The following is a 21,351-nucleotide window of genomic DNA, read 5'->3' on the forward strand; positions in this document are numbered from 1 at the left end:
TTAAATGTTTCCTCACTGCTCTGCAGAGCAAACAGCGTCTCTGAATGCCAGTGCTGCAAATATTTGAATACGCAGTAGTTTAGGGAAGGATCAGCCACTTTCTCATGTCAATCAAGTGAATTCCACTTCGTAAAATGAAAGTGTGTCGACACATTTGAGACTTAATTTGGGTTAAGACAGTAAATGAACAAAACCACTTTTTTGAGGTTTGCACCTCAATGTTTTTAACGCACTATGCTTTGCTAATTAGACCTTCAGACGGAGCGGATAGTTAGAGCAAAATGATGCATCATCTTTGGAGATATTAGCAGCCTCTAAGTGAATCAAGCCTGAAGTGTTTTTACCACTTACTATGAAGCTGACGTGCAACAGAGTCTTTGATTTTGAATAAGTGGGTGCCTGTAAGTGATTACGGCCTGAAGCAGTTACTGTGATCCTGACATCAGAAAGTGGGTCAGCAGTGACTCATGGTCTATGAGCTGAGAGCATCCTCACTATATGCCATGTGTGTATTTCTGTCTTTAAAGAAGTCCCCTCAGACTGCAGTGACAATGAACGTGAAGGTGGTAAAAATCAGAGGAGAAATACTTTGCTCTTGAAAATACGGACATCACAAACACAAAGTAAACTCTTAAAGATTCGACATGATTCTTTGGTTCAGCTAATGTAATACTTTGACTTCCATTTACAATATTATATCCTATTTTACAAGTCTAACTAAATACATGTTGGACTCTGTTTAAGAAAATCAAATATACAGTATATAAACTTCACAGAGTAGAGTGGTCACACTGAAACTGCAGTTCAGGACAGTTGATTAGAAATCAGCAAAAACACAAAGAACTTTGAGCCGCATGTCTCACAGTAAACATCATCACTCTGGAAATCTGAAGAAGAAGAAAAAAAACTTCATACCTGATAGAACTGATACATTATTGTTGTCTCTGAAAGAAGAAGAAGAAGAAGCAGAAGAAGAAGAAGAAGAAGAAGAAGAAGAAGCAGAAAACAAAGGCAGATTCATGTGTGTTTGTGATTTTTTTGTGTTTGAGTGGCTCAAGGTGAATTGCAGGTTTCCCCGCCGTCTCAGCACAGCAGAGCATCGGGCAGATGGACGAGTGTGTGACGGGCGGATGAGAGCGAGGACAACCCGCTTTATGTCAGTCCAATTTCCTCCAACACGCTGCGTGGGGTCTCTGCTTCCTGTGGAGGGAGACACGAACCACAACTCCTGTGAAGAGCCCGCTGAGTTACACAACACACACACACACACACACACATACTGACACACACAACAACAGCAGAAGCACTTCAGTGAACACACACACAGAAACGCTGTGGTGTAATGTCATGGTGTAACCGTGTTTGTGCAAACAGTCACACACCTCAGCGTGTCTATTCTGACTCGCTCCTGGAAATGAAACGCTGTCATTTGTGAGCAAAGTTTCCTACTATGGATCAAGATGTTTACATCACACGACATGACAACAAGACATTTAAAATAATATTGAATATTGGAAATTGATGCCATAATTTGAACGTTTAAAGAGTTTAACTTTGATTCCATTTCGAAAGTTTTTTTTCATTTTTTTTTACTCTTTACATGAAGCTTTGTTTACATGAGGGGCTTTCTAAAACTATGGGTTCATTTTGATTAACTGAAGGGAAAGCAACTTGATCACACTGAATGGTGAGTTCACTCTCGACTCACTGAGTGAAATTAAAATATAGAATCGAGATAAAGTATAACGATGAAGGAAACGTGGTTATGAATTATGAATCTTACTGGAATGAAATCCTTCTCATGTTATCAATACATTTGATTTGTTGGGATCAAACGAAGCCTGTAATGAAAACGATTAACAGCAGAAGAATACATTTAGCACCTTTAGCTGGCTTAAGGTTTGATTTCCTGGTCATTGCAGGTGCACTGATGTGGGGGATTTTTTTGTCTTCATAACTGCAACTAGATGTTGATTAGCTGAGTGTCTGAAACTAATGACTGGCAAGGACATGCATATACTCCCCCCCCCCCCCCCCCCCCCCCCCCCCCCCCATGAATCATGTAATGTTGCCCCAGTTGGGTTTTTATTGAATTTGGTGCTCAGTTCTGTCTCTGACTAGATTGCACCTTCCTGTGCTGAACCTGCAGCCATCTTGCTGTTGTCTGTCTGCCTTCATGTGTCGGCATGCATGTCTTATTGTGGTCTTGCTTTTATTGTGTATGCATGCCTTTGTGTCTGTGCTTCTGCGTTACATGCTGTGGTGTGATGTGTCACGCGTCATGGGTTTCTGTGCTGCATGTTTTTGAGGATGTGTTAAATGATGTTTCTGATTGATGATGTGTTATTTTGTTATGTTGTTAACTGCTGTGCGTGATTTGCAGATTGCCTTGGCCAGTTACTTTCTCATTTTTTTCTTATTTTTAATATTCTGTTCTGTCTGTTTTTCCTGTTTTTAGGATGACTTTAACATCTGTCCGGGGACTACAGATGAAAAATAGCCCTTTGGCTAATTCTGCCGCATTTACAGAAACGTTATTAATGTGCACTGTCCCTGTTTTCAAATAAACTTAAAAATAAATACATTTTAAGAACATTTGAAGTTTGATGCTTTCAGGGCGTGGTCGTGTGCAGCCAGCTTCAATCACAATGTGCACTGTGAATGACCAGTTCATATTCTCTCTTTTTTTGTGCGCAGCAACACACTGTAGCTGACGAGTCACAAATCATAAAACAACAAAAACACCATGAAGGGGAATGTGAGTGCTGTGAGCGTGCAGCAGAAAGGAAGAGAAGCACTTACTTTGGCATCCTAAAGTGAGGTTGAGCACAAAGTAAAGAGAGGAGTCACATCAGAGCAGCAGACTGAAAACCGACTTTATGTAAGAGGAAGAAAAAAACAAAAACCTGCTCACTTCTGCACACTGACTTCTGAAGTGTCGTTTCATTTTCAGAGTAAAATGTTCAGCCCAAAACGTAAACTTTGAATTATTCACCAATTACAGACTCCTCACTCCAAGGATGGATTTTGCTGGAATGACAAATCCCTTTTTATTAATATGTAGGCTAAACATCTTCATCTGCACAAACAGAGGAGCTCAGCAGCATTCAGCAGACAGATCATCAAGTTATCAGTAAAATAACTCGATGACCGAACAGACGTGGAGGAAACATTTGATAAAAACAGAGAGAAAACACAACAGAGTGCTTACGGCAAAGAATCATAAAGAATTTATTATTTCAGTTATATACAGTAATGAAATATCTGCAATGTATCATGACAGTCTTTAGAAAAATAAAAGACAGATCAGACAAAACATTTAAGTGCTGTAGGTAAGTGTCTATTTATGATTATTAATGATGTGTTATTGTGTTGATAATACTGACAATTATCAGGATGTAAAAAGTCTAAGAGTTGGAGTTAAATCTGTGCAAACACAAACATTTCTTCAACATTAAATTCAGTAAAACGACGAACCTGGAAAGTGGATTTAAAAAGAAGATAAAAGGATTTAAAATAACAAGTCTGAGCTAGGATTATTTTAATCATGACAACAACCACTTGAGAACTAGAGAATATAAATACCTGCGAGTAAATGCATATAAAATGACATGTGACAGACTGATACTACTCCCATGAATACACAATCAAAGGATGAAGGGAAACACCAGACTGGCTGGACGAACACGTTTAAGTCAGAACAATGACGAACTGAGAATAAACTGGGATCTAAACGAGAAACACAAAGGAGTCAGCGGATCTGTGTTTACATGAACACTGGTGCTTTTTAGTTACTGTGCACACAGGGGGATCGACTTTCTGCACCTGGTCTTACAAGCACGGATCAACATAAAGGACTTCATGAAAATCAGACATCACTGAAGTCTGTAGATGGTAACCTCCACCTCCAGGACGTTTTCTCTGATGTTTCCTCCTAAATGATTCAATTATTTTGAAGTTGTAATGAATTCAGGTCTTTCTTCTGTTTCATATATGACACATTGACTTTGAGAAACTCAGTCACTTTGCTGATGGCCATCAGTTGGCTGAGCAGGCTTTGATCACTTCTGCTCAATTCTTCTCTCTCAAAAACTCGAAAAAAGATCGGATGAAACCAAAGTTGATCCCAGCTAAAATCATATTTTTGCACCCAGCTGCCCGTTACAATGCTAACTAACTGATTAATGTACGGCAGTAGATTGACGCTCTTCTTGTTGTGTGATTTTGATGCAGGGACAGGAATTTGCTGAGCTGTGCAAAAACACAATAACAGGGACTGATTTTATCCAAGTTTTCTTTTAACCTGCCTAAACTTAAAGGTGCTGTATCTAACTCTCAAAAAACACTTTGTTTGTAGCGACACCGCATGGCCTTCAGGCGAACTGCACCAGAAACCTGTCGCTCGCTCGCTCTCCCTCCCTCGCGTGCTCGTCATACATGCTCATACGGCATTAACATCGGCCTGAAACACTGGATATTTACGGGTATAATGTTTCCAGAGGAGGTCAGAGGTCATACATGTGTGAGAGTCTGTGTGTCTCTGAGTGTAGGGAGAGCAGGAGTGTGTGATGAGTGTGTCCGCCTGTGAGAGCTCCGAACATACACAGGCTGGAGCTCCGGAGCAAAGTCAGAGCCGATTTCTTTTTGAATCTACTTTTTCCACATCAGTTAAGCGTTCGCTTATTAGGGGCCGATAAATAACAATTTATACATGTAAAAAGTTACACATGTATATGTCGCTTGTAGCTGTATATCAATCATTTGGCCGTTAGGTAGTTCGCCTGACATGCAGAATCGCTGTAAACGCAGTATTGAAAGTTACATATAGCCCCTTTAAAGTCAGGGCACCAAACTAACCGTTGAGGCTGAAGGCAGATTTTAGTTTGGGCAACATTAGAAAGCTTCAATTAACGTTTGTGTGTCACATTGCTTGCAACCTTAATGCAAATTTAAGATTCATAAATAAAGCCATGTCAATACATTTTAGACAAACTTTGAGGTCATAATGTCAAAATTAGAAAAAAAAAAAAAAGGTGAAATGGTGCAATGAAACAAACCATTAGAGGACAAATGACAGTCATGTCTGGATATATCACTGCAGACTCTATCAATTATACAATTCATACAGATGTGGGACAAACTTGCACCACATGAGACTCCTTATCGTACATTTTGACTTTTTAAACTGCAACACATCATGACTGTCATGCATCTGGTTGAACTGTGAGCTCAGAATAATTTATTTTTCTACATCCTCCGAACAATGAGAGTGACAGGTGAGGAGGGTGCAGACAGAGAGGTGTCAGGCACTGAGGCGCTCAACATGCAGAGTGGAGAGCAGCAGCAGCAGCAGCAGCAGTGATGGCAGCCAGTCAGTACACAGGCACATTAAAGTACTCATGACGGGGCTGAGGGAGAGAAACACACGGCTTAGAAAACAACACAACACCCAGTGACAGAAGACTTTATTCACAGGACATGCAGGAAACAATGCAGCAGAATGAAGGGGGGGGGGGGTCACTGCAAACACACTACTCTCAACACAAACAGGCCTGTTAAAGGTTGGATACACTGAGGAAACAACCTCCAGGATGAAACTGGTGTGAGACAGAATCCATCGACCCCGTCTCTGTCGAGCTTTTCTCGCCGTCTCTTTGTGAAAGCTTCGTATTAGTTTACAGAATTGATTTACTCAAATCATTCTGAGCAGAGAAGCAAATCAGCATATTCATCCATCTATTTATGGAGGCTGTAAATGGCTTTAGTGATTTTTTATTACTTTTTTTTTTTTACTTACCTGATCTAAAGCACATTAAAGATTGTTTTTATGTCTGTTCATTAAATTGTGCTTAAAAGTCCAGAAGTAAATGAAAACGATGGAAAAGGTGTCCCTGAACTGTTTGGATTTCTTCACAATTTGTAAATGAAAACCTGGAACATGAATAACGAACACGGGTTCGAACGAGAATTCTTCTCTGAGATTTCTGCATTGGATTTTGGATCATTGCAGAAAATAAGCTCTGTGTCAAACATACGTTTCTGATGTGTAGCTGTTTAGTTCAGCAGGATAATCTTTACAGATGAACATCATTTATATGAAGTTTGAAGAGTTAATGCAGTGGAGAGAAGTAAAATGCTAACATTCTGCTACAAGCTAACTACACCGCGTTACGGTTGATTTTGACGTCATGACCGTTATGCTTCATCGATCTAATCAGCGGTTTTGACAAGCTAGCTAAACGTTAGCTTAATAAGTTGTTCATAAACTTAATATTTACAAGAGCAGTGAAAAACATGACTAGAGGATGTAAGGAGGATTAGGGAGAGAGTTCCCGGCGTGATGACGTTTAATGTCTCCGTGACAACCACTGTAATCTTATTTAGCCATTTGTTAGCAACCGCCTATGCGTAAAAGTACGCGTAAAAACTTTAAAATTCACACGTGGGGGTCTTAGCTAACGTAGTTTATGTCGTCTAACAAAGCTTGCGTTAACCACTGACCTTAATTCAGGCGTCTGACCACAAACACATTCAAAATCCACATCGACTTCTAGACTTCAGAACCCATGGCGCTAAAATGCTAACTCATTTGATCAGAAATGTAATCATTTAAAACACACCAGGTAGAGACAATGAAATGTTACACAGAAATGAGAAACCAAGACAAATGATGATGACACACTTTTTTTTTTCAACACAAACACGTACGTTCAGCTGTGGAGAGACTAACTAGAGACATGAGGGCAGGATCAGACGACTGGGACACGTTATGACTACAGGGCTCTATCAGTAAAATCCACAGACGGAGAGAAGTCACCTCAGCTGGTCTGGAAAAGACCAGAAGACTCAGAGACCATGTTTGGGACCATCACACCTGGGAGGCAAACATTTCAAAAGTGAGCAAACGGAACAAATCAGTGAACTGCTTTCTCAGGGTCTCTACAGTCTCTACACGGGGGCTCGGGGAGAATCCACCACTGTAACAAAACCCTCTTTATGAGGAAGTCTGAGCCGAGCTCATCTCGGAGGTCTTACAGAGCGGAGCCGGGCAGGAGATCCTCAGAGACGTTGTTATTTTTAAAAGACGCTCACCGGCACCAAAGTAACATCCGGCTTATTAAAAAAGCCAAATCCCCTGTTTTCTGTGTAATGACTTCACTCTGGTGCACTAAGGCTTTAAAACCAGAGGCACTCTTCCAAATGTGTCCCTGAGTCAACTCTGATAACAACTTGACCTTCGACCCTGCATGCTCATGGTGATGTATCACATCGAATAATTAACATGAGAAACGAGCCTGACGAGGAGTCTGGTGACCAAATGATCGCTCCTTATTTAATGTGCAGCTGCTCAGGTGACAGAGGCTTGTTTGAATTTTAAATATGATGTGACCACGTTGAGACGGCAAAAGAATCATGTTTTTCAGACTTATAGCACCTGAGTCTAGAAGCTGGATCTGGTGTTTGACTCGTTACCTGCTCCTGAGGAGAAGACAAACAGACAGCCTACAGATATTTACATATTGTTGTTTTTGGACTTTTCATGGGTTTTGTTGAGAATCAGAAAACTGTAAAAATACACCTTTATTATAGGAATACATTTGTTATTTTTATTAAAGAGTCATTTAAACTTTTATTACTGTATTGTAATGTCCACATGTAGAGAGTTAGAGTCAGATGACCGGTCAGTTTGGTCTCTCGAGTGCCTGATGGTCCAGCTGGATGATAATCCGTGAACAGCTACAATCACGACCACCAATGAATGTATCACAGAAGGTTCAAAATAAACCTGAAGTTCATCATGTGCATTTAAACTACAGACTTCTTATTTCGATTTGCTCTACACCTGTCTGCTTTGAATCATTGCTGGTTGTTTCTCATCTTCAAAATATAATGATGAGCACTGTGGTCGAAATGTTGTGATAAACCTCCAGACGATGATGAGTTCATACGAGCCTCCTGCAGTACTGTTTATATCGAGCAGAGTGTGACACATTAAAAATACATGCGTGTCCTTTTCAAAGACTGAATCAATTCTAAACAGTGACTCATTTAAATGGCTCAACCTTAGGAAGAATCAATGTTTCCCATTAAAGGAGACATCTTGATTTGTTTTAGAGCCTGGTTCAGATTTTGACAAATTTACGCTCTCAACAAAGAAAAGGGTCCAAAAACTTTCAGTTGTTGCTCCAGTAGTTTAGTAGTTACAACATCACTGACAAGATGACAAAGAGAATCTAAACGTCTCTTTTGTCTAGGTGAGAGCTTTATTTTGAAACCACAAGCAGCAGTTACATCACTCAGTTACCATCAGACTCCAACGGCAAAAAAAACAGGAAGGTTCTGGATGGGTTTGCTTCTTGGTGTTTTTCTCTACTGGATTTAAGATAATTATTTAAAATGATCCAAAAGTAATAAAAACAACACAAATAAACTTAGATTCGGCTCAGGATCTGCACGAGGCCCCCTGCTGGCCATTTAAAATATTATTTTCCTCTTAATCATAAAATCTATTTATGCAGGGATCATCTACATGCTGTCGTCCGAGCGTAACAATCGGATCCTGTCAGTGACGAACAACAAGAACTTTTAATGGATCTACTCTGATCGGACCGCCCAGGTTTTGTTTGGTCCAGGTCTGTCTCCCTGAGTCAGAACCCGAACCCCGAAATGTCTAGAACAAACTCCAGCTCCAGGTTAAAGACTCACCTGTTTACAGCTGCCGTTACCTAAACTATTTAAATAAAGATCATCTTTCACTCTGCACTGTAACTTTTAACTCTTTTTATGTTCTTACTATTCTTACTTTTTACATATTTTACATTTTAATAATTTCAGGGACTTCTAAATTTTCTATTGTAATGTTTCTTTTCTTTCCTGTCATGATGCTTTTGAATTGTCTTCTTGTTGAAATGTGCGACATAAATAAAATTGCTCCTGCAGTCAGTCCTCAAAGGTCTTATTAAAGACTAACTGAAGAAGTCTACTGGAGCTGATCTAAAACTTTGAGTATGTATTAGTCATTGATGTCTCCATCTATGTAAAGAACAGTCATCAGGATTATACAAGAACGACTATTTAATTACTACAATAAAGGCATCTGATACATTTAAGCTCCTGCTTTAGTTTCTGATACGAGCAGTGACGCTGGGTTTTGTTTTCCTTCTGTAAACTACTGTAATCAAGCACCATGCATATGAAGTGTGTGTGTGTGTGTGTGTGTGTGTGTGTGGCCTGAGCAGAACACACAATGAGGCTTTGTATCTGAGCTGAAACCTGAGCTCCTCTCACTTCAACCTTTCAACTCGTCAGTGTTACAGTTTAAACGTGCGACACAATGTCGGCTTCTTTTGTGTCAATTAAAAACAAGTAATCTTTAATAATGCAGACGACTGAATGTACCGCTAATCTCAAACATCATGTCGCTAAGCTGCTGATGAAGACTTATTGGATTACATCAGACGGTTAATATTAAGCAGAAAAACAAACCAGTAACTAAATATCTCCCGTGTGGTCCTGACTCTGAAAATATTTCTGTTAATGGTTTGTTGTTTCAGCGGACTCTGGAGGGTTATTTGGGAATCTATTAGTCATCTATTGAGCTAAGACTACAGTGAGGGTTATGTTTGATTTCAACAAACTATACCTGAGAACAGACGCATCTGAAAGTCTATATTCTGCAAATCACAATGGTCAAGAATAAGAGAGAGAGAGAGAGAGAGAGAGAGATAATGAGCAGAGATGAAGATTCAAACACAACAAATGAAAGACAATAAAGCAGTGAGCAGCCAATCACAAGGAATCAACACACAGAGAAAAAGGCTTGCATGATGGCTGTCATATCATCATGTCATACAATCTGAATCAATAAGACAGGAGGAAAGGAGGTAACCAATCAGAGTGCAGAAGCTGTACCGAGTCAGTCTGCCTCTCTTGAGCTGAATCGAACTGACGTCACTGACGTGTGTCAGTGTTAGCGCTTACACAAACCCAACATTTTAGTTTTTTATTACCATTTCTAGAGTCAAAGAAACTGTTGGATTTTTCTCCTGATTAGTTGTTTGGTTTGTAACATGTTCGAAGTCTCTCAGAGGTCCGTCACTGTTTTAAACCCAAGGAGACATCAAGGTGGAAAAAAACTGAAATTAATATTCATATTAAATAAACCCTGAATCAGGGATCATCATACTTGTGTACTCACACTAACTCAAGGACTATTTACATCATTTAAAATGAATTAAACAGCTGAAAACTAACAGATTTATTTTTACAACTCTCCGTTTTTAAACTCTGCTCGTTCACCTTCAAGGCATGACGCTGGGGAGACAAATATCTGCATGACTATTGTAACCGCTGAGTGAAGTGGAAACCCAACTTGTGGATAAAAAGCTAAATGCCACAAAGTGTAGTGTGATGACAAAATGTAAACAGACATGTGAAATGAAAAGGACCAGGAGTGATTGTAGACAATATCAGATATATCTGGGCTGAATTCTTAAAGTTGATCACTTTTAAGGAGTAAGCAGCACTATTGTAAAGAAAAATAAGATCGTACAGAACAAGTTCTGCTCCACCTGCAAAATCAGGAAATAGAAAAAGTGTCTTTTTCTCAGAGCACATTCTTGGAGAGGAAAGCATCTGTAACTGCACAAGCAAATAGTCTCCTGATGCTCCTTCATGCACGTTAATGTTTGAGTAACTGTGCAACATACGGCGTAACACTGACTCCATTCCATGCACATACACCCAGCTGCAGGAAGTCTCATTCACAAACACCATGGCAAACAATCACATGCAGCTGATGAAGATTATGAGTGTCTTCAGAGAGTCGCTGCTAGCTGAAGAACATGCTCAAGAGGAGCCTTCGTCGTGCAAGGTGTTCTCGCGTTTCGACTGAACTACTGTTATCAAGTCGGGTGTTGTCTTGGCATGAACTCATCACTGCACTTTGCTTCATGCATTATGATAACGGATAACGTATGCGAGTCCTGGTGCTGTCCTCTCTTTGTGAATTCATCCCTCAGACTCTGATCCTCTGCACTCTCTCTCTCTCTCTCTCTTTCAAACTGGCTTTGATCTGAATTTCACAAATGTCGACAGTGTTGCAGTGGAGAGTGGGGGCAGATTACTAATGATGCAGCAGCAGGAGAGAGAAACTCATTAGTATGACACTGCTTTTGTTCCCACATCGATATCATTAAAGGCCTTACCTCCTGCAGTAGGTCGGCCTGCTCGATGGCCTTTAATACGTTCTTTTTGGACGTTTCCTGAGCTTCTCCGCCCAACAAGAACTCATCCAGGATGAAATAAGCCTTCTCAAAGTTGAAAATGATGTCCAGCTCACACACCTGTTGCCCAGAAATGAATAAAAAAAACACACAACATTAACTAAATTAATTAAATTAATCAGAAATGATCAGACAGCAGAAACTCACGCTGCCAAAGTATTTGTCCAGCAGCTCCACATATCTGTGGATGATCTCAAGCGTGATGAGCTCGTTGTCCTGGTCCTCTATGGCACAGCAGAAGTACAGACTGGCATATCTGCAACATGTGACAAGAGAGCAGACTTTAACGCACCATCAGCATTTAAAGGTCACATAATAACTTTTAGTAGTCTTTGAATGCTTCTGAAGTGTGTTGTTGTAAATCCACTCTGATCCTGTATTTGATCATGTGTATAAACCCCTCTATTTCAGCCCTGCTCAGAACAGGCTGTTTCTGTGTCTGTAGCTTTAATTATGTAAATGAGCGGTGTCTGACCACGCCCCCTTTCTGGAAGGGGACATGGCTTGTGCTTTCTCGCTCCATGTCCTATTGTTTACAGTGAGAGGGCAGACTCAGAGGGCAACTGTGGGAGTGTCACCCACCTGGGGGAGGGGTCACTGCCCTTTGTGATGTCACAAAAGGGAGAATCTTAAAACGGCCTGTTTGAGCACACATTTTCTGAAAAGTGGAGCAGGCAGAAGACGGAGAGAATAGACTTATCTTATTACGGGTTTGTAGACAGAATAAGGACACACATGAGTGTTAGAGAAAGATGGTGAAGGGGATTTTGCATAGTGACCTTTAGCAAAGACAAACAAAGCAGCACTGCAACTTCAGCTGGACAAAGTAAACAGAAGAAAAGCTGACTTTTAGCATTTTTATCAATTAGACAGAATCTCAAACTGATATATCGTGTCTCCGAGCTTACTGTGGGAGTGCTGACACAGCACTTCTGTTAAAATTAAAGATGGCTGTTTACTGTGCACAGGGTATTCATTTAAAGCCAGCAGCAGGATGCAGGAGGCTGTGTGAGCTAAGCCTCATTCTGCCATGCTTCTTTATCCCTGGTAATCCCTGAGGCATTCTATAAGCATGTGATGATTGGCTAATACAGGAGCGGGTCAGTTGATCCTTCACGAACAGCGGGGCGGGAGGGCAACATGGAAACGACAAACTCGACATGGGACTCTGAGGTTATCAACTGCAGTTATTCACTTTGTATTCTCAGCTGCTTCTCTGCATCCTCGTTTGCTGAGTGAATGCAAGGCACGGCCAAGCTCCGGAAACACAAAGACCTCAGCTCAGTGGTGTAGCCGTTTGTGGCACAGAGAAGTGAGACAGCACTTTTACTGTAGCTGACTCACATGGAGAGCCAGCAGGCAGTGAAATCTATGAAGAGCAGGTTTCATCATGACTCTCAAGGGGGCATTTTTAAACTGGTTGACAAAATAACAACCAGTAGACATTTAGGGGAGTTGGGCTGCATAAACCTGAGCTCGTCACGATGTTCAGAGAGCTGCAACATTTAGTCAACTGACAGGAAAGAGCAGAGATGAATGAGTTTAGTTATCATTAAAGCAAATGTATTCCTTGTTTCGCTGCTTCTCCAACCTCTCAAATGTGAAGACTTGGTGCTTGTCTTTGTTAATTTGATAAAAGTGAAAAAGAACAACACGTTTGATCTTTGTGACTATTTAGGATTTAAGATTTAAGCTTTTTAGCATACTTCCATATTTGCTTGTCAGATCTCCTTTGCAATATTTAAAAAGGGTTATTAATCACAGAAATTAATGTCAGTGTTGCATGAAAACCCTTTTCCCTCCGGATGTTGTCGGGCTCAGTTGGCTACAGGGCATAAATCTGACCCGACACCTTTTCATTTTCAATTTGTTCCACTACATGTCAAAATATAAAAGAAAAAGGGTTCAAAATGTCTCAAACTGGGATGTCTCAACAATAATGGCTAAAAACAAGTGTCTAACCTCTTCCCCTTCACATTCGATAAATACACCAATGAATAATATCAACACCTCTTACTTTTAAGAAACGGTTTAAAACGAGTCGGTTGGAGAAAAATAAAGTCTCACCATTGCTGTATGACAAGATTTCCTTACAGATAAAATGACACCAAATTGGACCTAATCAGACTCTAATGAAACAAAAAAACATCAAGTACATGAAAATAAAGAGGTGGAAATAAGTAAAAAAAAAAAAAAAACTATATGAATTTAAGTTGTTGTTGTGAAATGGTGCAAAGTCACAGTCTGGTGCGTGCTGTGTTTGTCTGGCCTTGTTGGGTCACCCGGGTTCATAAATAGTCTGCCAGCCTGTCCGTTGGCACAGCAACAGGATATAATGAGGCAAAATTAATAGCCTCTTGTTGGAGTCTGCGTGCAGCCATGATGCTCTCGTCTCTTTGAACACAGTTTGACAGGATGACAGGGATGACAGGTCTATGAATTGCTCGTGGAAGTGTGAAAAACTCTATTCTGCGAGCGCTGAACCACAACACACTTTCCCATGAACACAACCCAACTCTTTACCCACCTCTTATACACAATCTTCAGGTCTCTCCACTCCAGGAAGCTGCACATTTTGGGTTTTCGAGCCAGGACCGTCTGCACCAACTCTCTTGTGATCTTCTTTTTCTCTTTATCGGACAATGGCACGTACCATTTCTGAAGCCGAAGCTTTCCTTGTCGACTGAACAAGAGCATGAACTGCATCTGAAATACAGAGAGGAGACAGAGGGGAGCTGTGAAACACAATGACAGATGATGGGTGTGAGTGGGCGGTTTGAGACATCTGCAGAAAGACAACAAACACAATCACAACAACACATTTGGTCACTTTTTAATGGTGAAAACTGGATGTAGATATAAATTAATGTGACTGATTCTGACAACTTAAAACCAAATTGTTTTGAAATGATGTGGGAGGAGCTCAAACAAATAAATCAGATGCCAGACTAATCATACTGATCAAAATAATAAGATGATTCAGTTAAAAACGTGAAAACAGAATAGTTTGATAATTATTTAGATTTATTCATTTTTGTGTCTGTCACGTTTGCTCAGTTTTCCACTCAATTTAGATCATTATTTTATTTAATCAACAATTTGTAATCAAAAGTTACACCACAAACATCACTAAAACCTTCCCCGTTATTAACACACTGAACGGAAGAACCGTTACCGTTATTCAGCCGTTATTCAGCCGTTAGCTTTAGCAGCCTAGCCTGTTTTAGAAACACGACATGACTCCATCAGGACAGAAAAGATTAAAAAAAATATAAAACACACTTCTCACCACTTACCTTGACAAAAACACTGAAGTGTATTCTCCGCTGGAGAAAACGAGCCTCCTAAACGCCTCCCTGAGACATACGCCGCCGGTTTGCATCGACTTTGTGATTGGTCAATGAGGCGCTCAGAACGATGTTCATTGGCCGACAATTAGTCGTAGTCTCCGCCCTTTTCGAGGCTTTAACTCAACTTCGCGAACGTGATTGGCTGGTACATGCGTTCATCAGAAGACAGCAACGACTAATCCCGCCCATTATGACGTCATGCTCAGAGGCACTTGCTGAATGTTTGAAATGCAAATACAGATTCTCATGTTTAAGGAAATGTAAATATACTTTATTGGAGTAGATGAACATGTGCAAAACACAGTGATGACAGTCGTAAGTCAGCAGTATTGTTAGAGAGAACAATCAGTGATACATCTGTTCAAGTGCAATAGTGAGCATGGACAAGTTATCAGCTGAAACTATTGACTGTAATGATGAATAGACGAGACGTGAACCTCAGTGATGCTTATATTAAAGTGCAGAAGTGTAGACAAGCAGCCGAAACTACTGAGTAATGATAAGTAAGATACAATAAGATAAAATGGTTTATATCATTCTAATATGGTTAATATAGTGTTTTACATAAACAGCAAGGTAAGTATCTGTGCAGCATGGATTGGTTGGAGGCTGGTAGGGGATCATTAAGTGCAGTCACAGTCTTCTTATCTCTCTCTTTGCATAAAGCAAATGTGCTGATATACAAAATCAGTGCATGTACATTTGTAACCTGTTGCACAACCTTGCATGATAGAGTTAAAGTTTGAAATCTTTTTTTTTTTTGGTTTTGGTTTATGTTGACACAGAAAGACTAGGACTTTAAAACTCCCTCTGCATGCTTATTTATTTTAAAATCGGAATTTGGGATTGTCAGCCACTGCTGGAAAGAATGATTCTCATTTTTGATTTTTGATATGATGGTGTTCCCACAGGTGAGGTTCAAAGGTCAAGCCAGACAGAGGTGACTTAGGGCCATTAAAAAGTATTATTAGATAAGGCAATCACAGGCCTGTGGATTACAGTAATCCTATCCGCTAGCGTTGGGTATCACACACACATCACATTCCAGCTCAGCAGAGGAGGAAGATGGAGGTCACTGCGAGATGTGCTGCTGTGCTCTTCCTGCTGCTTCTCTCCCAGGGTAAGTCACCTGTGCACCTGCATCAGGGATATTATTCTAGGATGATGCATTTTGAACTCATCCCGCTGCTTCTGATGGTTTCATTCTTTGAGTCAATGCAACTCTCATCAACAAGTAGAAAATGTGCTGCAGTTAACCTGGAGCTGGCCATGTTGCATTATGAAGTTGTTGTTAACCTTTCATTGCAAGTGGCTTTTAAAAAAGTATTTACTTCACAATTGTGTTGTTGTTGTTTTTAACATAAATGTATATACCAGCCCCATGCATACCAACCTGCAGAGTAATTCAGACTTCTGTCACAGTTGTGTTGATCACATGCAAATCAATCATAAATAATTGTCATAGTGTTGATATACGTTTATGATCCTAATTTTCCTCTTCTTCAGCTTTTACTTTAGATTTTTAACTCTCGCTCTTACATTTCATGCATCCGTTGATGTGCCACAGCTCTGATAATTGTTAACTCCCAGGAGGTAAGGTCATCTAAAACTAGTTTGAAATGTGGCTTTAACTCACTCTAGGCACAAAACTCTGCATTAACTCCTCCCCGTATGTGCTTCAGGAGGGGGAGGATGTCCAGGAGCAGGAGCTGCAGGAGGAGGAGGACCAGGAGGTCATCGAGACATGGACCAGCAACATGAAAGCGTGCACCTGTGACTGCGAGTCTCCAGATTCGCCCACAACTATCCCACCGGTGCTGCAGACCTCACCCCCGCCACCCACACCTCAGGGTTTCACACTGGACTGCATGCCAGGTGAGGACTCCCCCCTGGTTCACACGTTTCCTCTGCACAGACGTTAGATTTCTGTTATTTAGCTGCAGAAAAAAAAAGCATGCAAACAAAGTGAAGGGCAAAGACTCAGCAGGAAACGTCAGGTGTAGATTACTGATGGCCTGGATCGTATCCAGCGGAGGTTAAAAGAGAATTTGATGGATCACACACCTCATGGTTCCTTACTGTTTCCTCAGCAGTGCTGCACAATCACCTTTCTTTTTTAACCTCTGTTTTAGTAGTTTGAGTTTAAAAGGGCTTGGATTTATTAGAAGATCTTAAATCTCATTACCTGCACAGGAATGTGATGAGCAGATTAGAGAGCCTAAAATAGAGGCATGCCCTTCACTTCACAGCTTGATACAGGGCAAAGCAGCGCACATCAGATCATCGTCTTCTGCTGTGTCAGTGAAGACTTCTGAGAATCAGGATCACAGCAGACAGGACGCCTGTCAGATGTTACATGCACAAAACGCTTTATCTTAGAAGAGGGTTTTCCCAAAGTATTTGCTGCAGCTTTTATTTTGTTCTGAAAGCAAAGACGCAGCGGACAGGAGGTTCCTTCATGGTTGGTAAACCAAAGCAGCCTTCGTAAGGCCTTACAAACTTCAGCAAAAACAAAGAAAAAAAACTCAAGAGAGAGAAAGTGTGAAGCCCAGACCAACTCTAGTCTGAACCAGTACCAGTTCTTTTCATTAGAGGGTTTTAATGGTTACAGCTTTGTAGTTAAAGACGTTTTAGCACCACAGTAAAGTGAACCGCTGCTCTCTGCAGATTGCCCGTACCACAGAGCCCTCGGCTTTGAATCTGGATTGGTGACGTCAGACCAGATCAGCTGCTCAAATCAGGACCAGCACACTGGCTGGTACTCGTCCTGGACCCCCAACAAGGCTCGCCTCAACAACCAGGGCTTCGGGTACGTCATGGAAAAGTGTGAATGTTACGGCTCAAGCACTTTAGTTATTTGTTGCTCTCCTTCCTTATCTTTCTCTGCTCAAACTATTTATACAGCAAACATTGTCAGGTGGGTTCAGGGGCATGTCCAGGGGGGACTAGCATGAGTTGGTATTCCCCCCAACAAAAAAATCTTAAAATGATTGGCCACTTGCATGATGAGAGACAGAACTTGTGCTCATCAGAACCTTCTTTGTCCTGGGTTGGGACAGGCTGCTCGCAGCTTTTATGGTTTTGCAAAGCAGCACATTTTTTTTATTGCTGATATTTTCTCTCTAACTTTAGACATGCATCTTTTTTCCAAGTCCTTCAAGAATTAAGACCAGTAGAGTCATGTGTTGTCACTCTGTTGTGTATCATTAGTGCGATACCTTAAAGTCTGCATAGAACAACACAAAAAACATGTATTTTCAGTCTAAGTCTGCACCCAGATAGTTCATGAAACTTCTGCATGAGTCAGTGCTGCAGTTGGGCCTCCATATTGTTTATGCATGATATATGGATATATGCACAAATCATGTATATCACATTTTATTTCCTATCAGGTGTGCATGGCTGTCAAAGTATAACGACCAGTACCAGTGGATCCAGATCGACCTGAAGGAGGTGGGCGTGGTGTCGGGGATCCTCACTCAGGGCCGCTGTGATGCTGACGAGTGGCTCACTAAATACAGCATCCAGTATCGCTCTGTGGAAACGCTCAACTGGATCTATTACAAAGACCAGACAGGGAACAACAGGGTGAGGGCACGAAATGTTTTTAGGATTCAATCGTTTAACATTCTGGCATGTAGATTCAAAAGACCACACAGGAGTTTTGCAGCACACGGTGTACAGTTTCAAGTTTGACCACAGGGAGGGGACTCCGTTTTACATCCTTCAACTCCAAATCCTTTCACTGGTTTTTTTTTTTTTTAACCGCAGACATTACAAGTTGCTGGTACTGAACCTGAGTTTGGAGTTCATTTCTCATTTCTTCTCTGCATTGTGTCGTCCAAACAATGTAGCAGCTCACAGGAGTATCAATGGTCGAAGCCATATAATGAAATAAACAGGTGATTTTCATAGGGGATACAGTTTTTAATTTAAATATAACTCGTTAATTATGTACTTTATTCATGTTGAAACTTGAGCTTTGATTCAAGTAGAAAAACTTTTTTTTATTATTAAAGTTTTGCAGATAAATGACAAATGTTAGCTCGAGGACAAGCTTTAAACACGAGTGTTGGACGTACGAACGACACAATAAAAGGGAAGCAATCAACCAATTACAGCCCAGATCCCAACTCACTAATCTAAGCAACATTTTCTGCATACTTTGGTGAAACTTCATGTCACATGCGATACAGACATCTTAGAAAACACAAGCTAGAAGCTTAGGTCATGAAAGTTGTGGAAAAAAGTTGCTAGTAACAAGAAGGAGCAGATGTTGTGTTTCCAGATGGGAGGATTGTCTGCCTTATTCAATTTACACACACTCTTATATACACAGTATGTTTTAATGTCTGTGTCTGTCTTTTTGAAAAACACAACATGGGGCCGGTTTTGGACACAGTTAGGGAGTTTTAATTTTGCATTTTTACAAACACTTACTGTAAATATTTGTGTAGTGAAGAATTAGCACAAGAATGATGACCAAACATGCAAAGAACACTGAACATTATACTGTCAGATGAGATCAGGGGATACGATGTAGTTGAGTATGGGAAAATGTGTTTTGCTGCCTTCAAGTCAAGAGCAGAAATGAAGCATCTGTTTAACTGAGGAGATTTTTCCAATCACTCTGAAAAAACAGAAAAGTTCATAACAGTAAAAACAGTAAAGCAAACCCTTTAATCAGTTTAATCAGTTTAATATCAATTTAGTTAAAGACGTTTAAGTATCTATCTAGATCCTACTAATATACTGAATATATATTTTTTATTTTGATGAGATGGTCACTGTGTTCTCATAGGTTGAAAACATCAACAGCACTTTATGATTTTTGATGAGAGAATCAGACTGTTTACTCTTTTAGCTGCTTGCTATTTAAAAGTTTTTCGACAGTGCATGAACAACAAATGTTAAAAGTTGAAAGACATGGTGCACCCCCTCTACTATAAACAGAGGCTGCGGCCCTCCAAGCCAGCGGAATAGTTTCAAATCCAGCCCATATGCATTTTGCCTGCAGGCATATAAAAACAAAAACACAGACAAAATAAAGTGAGGTGGTGTTTCTTTGCATGCAGTTGACTTACTCTCTGTTCCTCAGGTCTTCTATGGGAACTCTGACCGCTCCTCCACGGTCCAGAACATCCTGCGTCCTCCCATCATAGCTCGATACGTCCGCCTGCTGCCGCTGGGCTGGCACACCCGCATCGCCGTGAGGATGGAGCTGCTGATGTGCATGAACAAGTGCAGCTGAAGACGAGAACAGCCTGCTGTTTCCACAACGGTCATCTTTCCCCGTCAGCCTGCACTTTAAAAAAAAAAAAAAAAAAAAAAAAGGCGAGGACACCGATGCAGCACTGGAAGATCAGCGATGACACTTTATGACCAAAAACATGTCAATCCAGTCCGAGCAGGTGGATGATGATGAAGCCCATTGATGCAGCATCAATAGGCCGATGTGTAAACAAATGTGGACACCATGCAGACATACTGGGAGTTTCCAGATTAAAATATAGATTAAAGAAAAAAGACTGCTTTACTTCTGTTATTACTTTCTGTGAACCATAAGAAAACAATTCTACAGGTTACAAGAGTCAAATCAATGTTGTTTTATTTGAGATTTACTGTTACATATGTAAACATGAATATTCTAAAATGGTTAAGCATTCGTTTGTGTTTATGTTCTCATGTAAATGCTTTGTTGAAAAAAAAAGCAGATAAACACTGACTATGCTACCAATTTGTGTAATTAAAGCACAAAATTAATACTTGATTTCATTTAAACAGTTGATAAACATCCTCTGTTATAAATATTACCAAACAAGTAGTCACACATCAGTATTAATATAATACACGGTGCTCCTTCAGCGAAACAGAGAGAGAGAGAGAGAGAGAGAGAGATGTGTGTGTCGGGTGCAGTGTGTGTACAGTCCTTACAGATGCACGTTCACACAACACGACACCGGAGCGATGGCCTCAGTGTGTGACCGTGTTTGTTTCAGTCCTCACACACCGCAAACATGATGAACGTGAGGTGAGCAAGAACTTACAGAGTCAGAGCCAGATTGCTGAGCCACTCGATCTCTTCAAAGTGCAACATTACAAAGCTTAGGATTTGTCTCAGCTAAGCTGCTCTCCTGGCACTTTAACCCAGACAGAAAACAATATTACGGCACCACACTTCACCCCCCCACTGAGGTTCAGTATTAAGATTTCTCAGAAGCTGAACTCCCAAGTGGTTCAGTGAGTGCAATCAGTTGATAAAACACAAGTGCAGTGGCTCCCAGCGAGGTTTTCATGGAGCGCGGGGGAAACTTCTGTGACGACAGACATCATGGAAAGAGTTTAGAGAACTTATTTTTGAATCAACAGAGACAGTAAACGGTTTAAACTAGAGTTCAGCTGTAGCCTCACACCTGAACCTTTATTTCACGTTTGTAAATGAGGACAGCCTTCACCATACGAGTCAAATGCACGATGTGTGTTAACATATTTCTATGCTAATTACCGTAAAACTTCAGCTAAAAGCCCATCTCAATCTCAGGCCCAGTCCCTCTTACGAGCCTGGTGTTGCTGCTCTTTTATTAGAGGCTCCGACTTATTTAGAGTTGATTGGTTTGCAGATTAAAAATATATATTACGTCTGTCTCCCACTCTCCCAGACAGCACAGCAGGTTGTTATGGAAGAACTGTCTCCCAAAGTAAAACCAAAAAAATCA

General features: G+C 40.6%; 2 protein-coding genes across 9 annotated transcripts; one reads left to right on the forward strand and one right to left on the reverse strand.

Annotated features, from left to right (window-relative positions):
- Window positions 1-983: 983 nt before the first annotated feature.
- On the reverse strand, window positions 984-14,704 carry LOC306827945 (AP-1 complex subunit sigma-2). 6 transcript variants are annotated; one of them, XM_079350075.1, is made up of 7 exons: window positions 14,582-14,704; window positions 13,813-14,020; window positions 11,433-11,541; window positions 11,208-11,345; window positions 9,644-9,674; window positions 6,818-6,874; window positions 5,217-5,408 (listed from the first exon to the last, which is right to left on the reverse strand). In XM_079350075.1, the coding sequence occupies exons 2-6, from the start codon at window positions 13,989-13,991 to the stop codon at window positions 6,819-6,821; spliced, it is 513 nt and encodes a 170-aa protein (XP_079206201.1). In that variant the 5' UTR covers window positions 13,992-14,020; window positions 14,582-14,704; the 3' UTR covers window positions 5,217-5,408; window position 6,818. The 6 variants fall into 6 exon arrangements, with proteins under 6 accessions (XP_079206203.1, XP_079206201.1, XP_079206200.1 ...); XM_079350074.1 differs by having other exon boundaries at window positions 13,813-13,991; window positions 14,582-14,702; XM_079350077.1 differs by lacking the exons at window positions 5,217-5,408; window positions 6,818-6,874; window positions 9,644-9,674 and adding an exon at window positions 984-1,200 and having other exon boundaries at window positions 13,813-13,991; window positions 14,582-14,698.
- A 133-nt stretch (window positions 14,705-14,837) lies between these two features.
- Window positions 14,838-20,398, forward strand: LOC306827944 (retinoschisin-like). Of its 3 annotated transcripts, XM_079350072.1 has the most exons (7): window positions 14,838-14,950; window positions 15,547-15,755; window positions 16,203-16,228; window positions 16,318-16,510; window positions 17,303-17,444; window positions 18,028-18,223; window positions 19,734-20,398. In XM_079350072.1, the coding sequence occupies exons 2-7, from the start codon at window positions 15,701-15,703 to the stop codon at window positions 19,884-19,886; spliced, it is 765 nt and encodes a 254-aa protein (XP_079206198.1). In that variant the 5' UTR covers window positions 14,838-14,950; window positions 15,547-15,700; the 3' UTR covers window positions 19,887-20,398. The 3 variants fall into 3 exon arrangements, with proteins under 3 accessions (XP_079206198.1, XP_079206197.1, XP_079206199.1); XM_079350071.1 differs by lacking the exon at window positions 16,203-16,228 and having other exon boundaries at window positions 16,277-16,510; XM_079350073.1 differs by lacking the exons at window positions 15,547-15,755; window positions 16,203-16,228 and having other exon boundaries at window positions 14,843-14,950.
- The last annotated feature ends 953 nt before the right edge of the window (window positions 20,399-21,351 follow it).

The sequence above is a fragment of the Symphodus melops genome (assembly GCF_947650265.1).
Source record: "Symphodus melops genome assembly, chromosome: 8".
Lineage (NCBI taxonomy): Eukaryota > Metazoa > Chordata > Actinopteri > Labriformes > Labridae > Symphodus > Symphodus melops.

Excerpts from the sequence above, each read along its gene's own strand:
- LOC306827945 (XM_079350075.1), bottom strand. The coding sequence starts at position 13,991 with ATGCAGTTCATGCTCTTGTTCAGTCGACAAGGAAAGCTTCGGCTTCAG. Across the intron at positions 11,542-13,812 it reads CTGAAGATTGTGTATAAGAG|ATATGCCAGTCTGTACTTCT; the intron begins GTGGGTAAAGAG and ends CACATGTTGCAG. Across the intron at positions 9,675-11,207 it reads AGGCCGACCTACTGCAGGAG|AATATAGACTTTCAGATGCG; the intron begins GTAAGGCCTTTA and ends TGTGATTTGCAG.
- LOC306827944 (XM_079350071.1), top strand. The coding sequence starts at position 15,701 with ATGGAGGTCACTGCGAGATGTGCTGCTGTGCTCTTCCTGCTGCTTCTC. Across the intron at positions 15,756-16,276 it reads CCTGCTGCTTCTCTCCCAGG|GCACAAAACTCTGCATTAAC; the intron begins GTAAGTCACCTG and ends AACTCACTCTAG. Across the intron at positions 17,445-18,027 it reads CTCAACAACCAGGGCTTCGG|GTGTGCATGGCTGTCAAAGT; the intron begins GTACGTCATGGA and ends ATTTCCTATCAG.